Source organism: Calypte anna, chromosome 7, assembly GCF_003957555.1.
Source record: "Calypte anna isolate BGI_N300 chromosome 7, bCalAnn1_v1.p, whole genome shotgun sequence".
Lineage (NCBI taxonomy): Eukaryota > Metazoa > Chordata > Aves > Apodiformes > Trochilidae > Calypte > Calypte anna.
In genome coordinates, this window is record NC_044253.1 from 20,684,662 (window position 1) to 20,691,165 (window position 6,504).

Here is a 6,504-nt window from a genome sequence, read left to right on the forward strand (position 1 = left end):
TGTTTGATGCAAATATTCTGTACACCCAAACTGAAAGAGTGTATTGCATTCCATTGGTCCTGAGAACCATTCAGAGTATAACCATAAAAAAGCAATGGCAAAGTGAACACTTTCGGATGTGTAATCTTTCTCATCAAACCATCCGATCTTTTTTTTCCTTTTTTGTACTGTCCCTCTTCATTTTCACATTGGTAGTGAATTTGTATTTCTGAAGATATTGACAGAATTAAATTTTTAACTTAATGAATGTTGTTTGTTTTCCTTCAAGCCAAATCAAAGTGCTTGACAGAGAAGATGAGTATTACAAGTCATTGTCAGCTGTTGAATCCATGCCTGAAGATAACAGCTTTCTCAGCTCCCCATCTCCTCCTTCTTCAAGAGGTGTGTCTTTTGCTCAAAGCTGAACCTCACTTACTCTATTGACTAGTACTGGTAAGAGTATTTTCATGCTTGTAATTTCTTCTAATTACCTTTGTACATGTGTGTCTGTAGAATTAAAATTATATTTTCATCTAGTAACATTCACTAATTTAGACCTGGTTTTGGAGCTATAAAATGTCCCATTTAGTGTATTTCTATAAGCAACTTGGAGTAAAGGTGAGCAGCACTACCTGAATGTGTTGATATTGATAGCAGACACGTTTGTTTAGCAGCAAGTTACACAGTGCTGACCCCTTCTTCCCTGCTCCCCCGGCTGCTGTTCCCACCCTGAGCCATCCCTTCTGTTGTGCTGGCACAACTGCTGGTAGAGATGACTGAAAAAGATCAAGGAGCTGAACTGGATTAAAAGATCTCTGTAGAAATCTTGGGGTCATAGTGAAAATGTTTTGTATTCCATCAGATTGGTATTAAACAATACCCTTTATAACTTCCTGGACTGTGTGTGGCTTTTAACATGACAAAAATGTATGCAGTAAAATTATCTAAAATAATAATTGTGTCTCAATTTATCTTGTAAATTTTTTTCTGACAAAGTATTAGTTTACCATAAGTTCAAGTGAAGAATTGTTTCAAGTATGAGAAACAAAACTATTTTTAAGCTAACATTTCACACAGTGCTTCATATAGCCCTTGTGACTGAAACCATCATCATACTCATTATTCTTGTTATCCATGCAAGTATGTAGTTTCTTCCTTAACCTCTATCTCTGTGCTCCAGTGATTCCTGCCCTTCCACAGCCTTCTTTTATGCAGCAGTAAAAAAAAATGTCACCTGCAAATTTTTCGGCTTGTTTCTTACTTCTTTCCCAAATCCTTGATGAAACAATATGTAACTCTTTATGAAACACTGAGCTGCTTTGCTGGTAACTGTTTCTGTGACAGAAGCTATTTCATCTTGCTCTATTTCTGAGCCACAGTTTTGATCTGTAACAATTCTTTGCTTCTTTTCTGTACAAGCTCATGTCAAAGACTTCTGGAAATAAAACGCTCGTGTGTACCGCATTACAAATTTGCTCAATTTTTTTTTTTTTTTTTTTAGAAACCATGCTATGATGCTTGTTTTTATCTCTCCTCCAATAGGTTTACCCTGATCTGCACTAGCAAACCTTCATCCTCGTGGAGGTGATGTTGACACCTGTTCTTTAAGCTACAGAATTTCTTACGATCAAGGTTTACTGACACCATCATCTTTTTTGACTACAGCACAAGGAAAGATGACATAAGAAATAAGACCTGAGTGCAGTCAGGGCATCCCTAAACCAGAAGGGTTTAAAAGGAGAAAGGCTAATGAAATAGTTCAGCAATAGCTTTGTCTCTCCTAATAAACACAGAAATTAAGTCAGGTGAGGCAGATGAGAATGAGAGGATTCAGCTGTTCCAGGAAGAACAACCCCTCAGTCAAGAAGTATTAAAATCCTGTCAGAGACCAAAGTCCTTTGGTTTACTTCTCATTCTCCTCTGCTTTATTTTTGGGTGTGGACTTAAGAGCCCTTAAAATTTAGGAACTCCTTTAACAGAGAACTGGTGAGTAGCTGCAGATGAATTAATGATACTAGAATATGCAGTGCACATATAAATGGTAATTGATATGAATACGTGTGTGCAGATCAGTGTCTTTAGATTTTGTGAAAATGTAGCCAGAATGAGACTTGTTATGATACCTCATAAAAAATAACATACAGCTTTTGTTTTCCTGTGCAATATATAAATTCTTCATTATTTTAAAAGAGTCAAGTTAGTTATTCTGTTCTTATATTGGCATAGATCACATGGATTTCTAGCAATATCGATGCTTTGTGATTTCACCATTCCTTTTTGAAAACTGTTGGGAAAAACAAAGTTTGATTATTCTTGCAATTCACATCATTAGTATGCACTGTTAACCTGTCTTTTCATTAAATGGTTGTGAGGCTTCCAGCTAGGTATTATGTCACCTGACTGAAAAACAGCAATTTACCTTACATTGAGTAACATTATTCTGAGTAGTTCTGTTAATTTCATAAAGGAGTGAAAAATAATATATAGTTCAGTGAAACACTTAAGCCAAAGCCTCCCTCCCACTGAAATAAATGAAATTTCACATAGATAAGTTCTTTGCTGAATGGGAGCCTGAGTTAACAAGAGCAGCTTCAGAACATTAAATAGCAAAGCACAAGCAAAATGCAAACACTCCCTAAGTACATTCCTTAGGTTTTTTTTTTTTTTTTTTTTTTTCCCTATTGTTAAGCTTGTATCAATCTCAGCCATCAGAACCGGACTTCAAAGAGATTTTAAACAGCCTTTAATTGCACTGAAAGGGCAAAATGCAGTATTTTCCTTGTTGTATTTATAATTTTGAAAATAATTCAATGTCACAAGTATGTTATGCTGAAGTTACTAGCAATGAATAATGAATGGTAATTCTTGCTACTTTGGTCTAAAAAAGGTGCACAAAGCTGGTCTTTGCATTTTACTATTTTATAACTTACTGCCCTTTCCCAATTTGTTTTTTTATTTTTTTTTTTAAATCTTCTTTTACTCTCACCAGATAACCCCTGTGAGGTGACCTTCTCTAATCCTCATTTTAGAGTCCATAAATGCTTTTAGCTTATTGTATACCATATCCTCAGCTTGCGGTAGAGCCAGGCAGTCATACTAGAACTGGCCAAAGAGTTGAACTTCTGTTCCTACGTTGATAGATGTGTTTGTTTGTTTGATTGATTTGTGCATGAAAAAGTAGCATGGGAGACAGGTCAATGTGGTGACCATGGTCAGTGGGAGCACATCAATGTGAACCAAATGAACATCATTTTGTTTTGGTATCATTGAAGCATTGTTCTGATTTTTTTTTTTTTTTGCATATATTATCCTGAAATATTATTGTATTTTACTTAATAGCTCACAATATATCCTGTTCTTTATATTTTATAGAAGTAAAGAGTTTGATTTCTGTTAGGAAGAGGAGCATTTCTTATACAATGTGTAATGTATTAAACACTTTTCAGCAGATGGGAAAGGAAAGGATGAAGCTCAACAAGGGCTTTTAGTAGATTTCTTCTGTAGACCTTAATGGCACTAGAAACTGGTTCTTGCTGAGGACAATTTCTACCCTTCAGTTATGGCAGCTTAAAAACCTCTCTGTAACAACAAAAATTGGGCAGGGAGCTTTTGGAGATTAGCCCCTTTCATTTGGTAATTTTATACGTGCTTCTCACTTAAACATTTACATCACTTTAGTAACATAAAGGGACCTTAGAATAGAAGTAAATTGCAGCCATCTTAAATTTGCCCCCACTGTGACCTCCACCAGCCAGACACTGTAAGAGTAGTGGAAAGGGCTTTTGTGCTCTGTGGACCCTGTCAGGCTATCCAAGGAGCTGTTACTTAGAAACTTATAAAATATGGCTATAAATAATGAGAAGCTAAACCTTTGTCTTGTTTCCAAAAGGAAAATCAATTTAGGTCTGATTTTTCAGTGGTAGGTACAGAAAGGAACCCACTCTGCGCGAATACAAAGTCATCTTACTGGAAGCAAGATCTCTTCCTAATAGTAGGAAGTATTTCTTCCTAATGCTGATTATCTTATGTCATTAGTATAGTTGCTAATATAAGCATAATGCCTATATCATTATAGTAATATGGTATTTTACTGTGGTTTATACAACGGAATGTTTATGCCTCTAAGCAATTGTCTCGTTTTGGTTTAATTCCAGTAAGTACCTGACTTCTGGTACACAGTGGTACTAAGCACTTTACAGCACATACACACAAACACAAAGTAGATTTTTTGTTTCAGTTTTAAACAAAATAAATGTATTTAAACATGGTCCTTTTTAATTGAGCTGGAGACCTTCTGACTTGTGCTGTCAGACAGTAAAAGGGACTTACCCTTTCCCTTTCTTTTTGCTACTTTTTACATCCCTCCTGTGCACTTCTCATTCAACTTAAATGATTGCTCACCAGAAAGATTTGTAAGGAATCTCCTAGTGTTGTTATTTTCTCTATTTAGATCCTTTCAGCTTTTGTTGTGCTTATATTTAAAGATAGTCCTGACTGGATAATCTCAAACCATCATTGTCACAATCCACATCCACTATCGCAAAGAAACTTTTTTATTTGTATCTTCTATAATCATGCAAAACAGGTATGTTTTTTAATACAGGACATCTTAAAAATGCAAAGTAAATAAGAAACTGAAGATAGGTAGTGGCTTTAGGTCTGTTCTTATTTGATATTGAACTCAATAAACAGAAGAAAAACAGGATGAGTTTCATATCCCTCACTATGTGGTTTTCTCAGATAGTGCAATACACATATGCCTCAAGCCTGCAGTTTTAATACACAAGGTCTCTTTTCAATATTGACTGATCTTGGCTTAATTTCATGTGTATGAGGACAAACAACCAAACTGCACATTTCAGAACTTGGGTCTGTCACTGAGTTTCTTCTTTAGCAAACATAGAGAAATATGTAATTTGGTGAAAAAGTTATGGGATTTCATAAAGGGACTGGTAAAGTAGTTTTGTGGTGGGAGCAAATGGCTAGAGGTTAAAATGTCTAGGTAGTAGCTCTAGCTATTTTACGACAAATAGAAACGTATGTAAAATGGGGTTTAGTTCCCAATTTGAAAAGCTTGTATTTAGAAAAAAACAAACTATAATAGAATAATTTATTTCCCTCTTTTTATTGTAAAGTAACTAGCAATGAGGTAAATAACTGACATCTACCAATACATCTTATTCCTTCTTTTTTTTTTCTTTTTTTTTTTTCTTTTTTCCTCCTCAAAATAGAATGACAAGCAAGCTGTGGCATTTTGAAACATTTTCTGGCTAACTAAGCACAGATAGTACATACAAATTAAAATGAAGCAATATTACACAAACAGATCATCCTAAAAGAAACAGGTTAGTAGTTTTAGTACAAATACATGCACAATACATGGCATGTGATACAGTTATCCATCCTTATTCTTTTAACTCTGATAACAAAATATGAGAAAATGTGTCAATTTTGTGCTAGAAATCCTTTTGATAATGGGCCTTTTCTTTAACCCTGTTCTTTAACCCTGAGAAGGACTGTAGCAGGATGCTTAGTTAACAGAAGGTATTTCTGCTTGGCAGCAGAGCACGACTCCCTGACTATTAGTAGCTCAGGGTGCTGTGAAAACCACAGGCCAGGGAGCAGTTCTCTGGGCTGGAGCTAAAGGATACCAAACTCAGGGAGAGGCTTTGTGCCTCCTTTGTGGAACTGGCAAGGGAGGAGGCTGACAATTCCTAATACTGGTGTGCTGTGTCTTTAAACACAGGCTGGTGCCCTGACTTGTCTTAATGGATCCCTGAAGAATTATTGGAAATTATTTTATTATATGTATAAATCCAGTATCAGTCAGAAGAGTAAATACACATTATGTTGTCATGGGAGTATTTATTGTCCTAGTCATGTGCTATGATGCTAGAGGACATAGGAGCAGATAAGTGAAAAACACATCCTGGAGTAATGTTTCCAGAAGCCAGATTACATATTATTGATTAGGCCAGTAGTAGATAAAATTCCTTGCTTTTGTTTGGCAGGCCAATTTTTTTTTTAATTGCGGAGAGAGATTATTTTTTCAATAATTTAAATAGTGTTTCATAAAATCGTTGGCAAATTCAGATGGGACCTAGGTAGATCAACATGTTTGCATTTTTCTTCAAAAGACCCAAGTCCCAGTTGCTGACCCATCACCAGTGAAAAGTAGGCTTGAAAACCTCATCTTGATTTCTTGGTGGCAGCCATATCACCAGATGCAGTCCATTGAGCTGGAGTACAGTGCTGGGGAGAAGGGAGGCCTCTCAGGGACGTTTCCAAACATTTTCTGCTGATTGTGGCAAGTCTCTGATGAAGACCTATCTAAAACTGGAAGAGCAGAACTTGTGTGCCATGCTGTGTGATGCATTGGTGGGGATGGGTGAGGCCAGGATGGGGAGTTGCGGGGTCTTGTGGTTCTGGTGGAAGGAATCCTCTGAAAACAGGATGCTGGGGCATGGCAGTGTTCTATGGCTGGGATGTGATAATGTGGAGGTACAACCTCTAGCAAAGGGAGAA

General features: G+C 36.3%; 1 protein-coding gene across 1 annotated transcript in view; it reads left to right on the plus strand.

Annotated features, from left to right (window-relative positions):
- MYO3B (myosin IIIB) overlaps window positions 1-474 on the plus strand; it is a 183,681-nt gene extending 183,207 nt beyond the window's left edge. The window contains exon 36 of the mRNA XM_030454152.1: window positions 269-474. Coding sequence (XP_030310012.1) covers window positions 269-404 — 136 coding nt within the window. The 3' untranslated portion in view covers window positions 405-474. The remainder of the gene's footprint in view (window positions 1-268) is intronic.
- The last annotated feature ends 6,030 nt before the right edge of the window (window positions 475-6,504 follow it).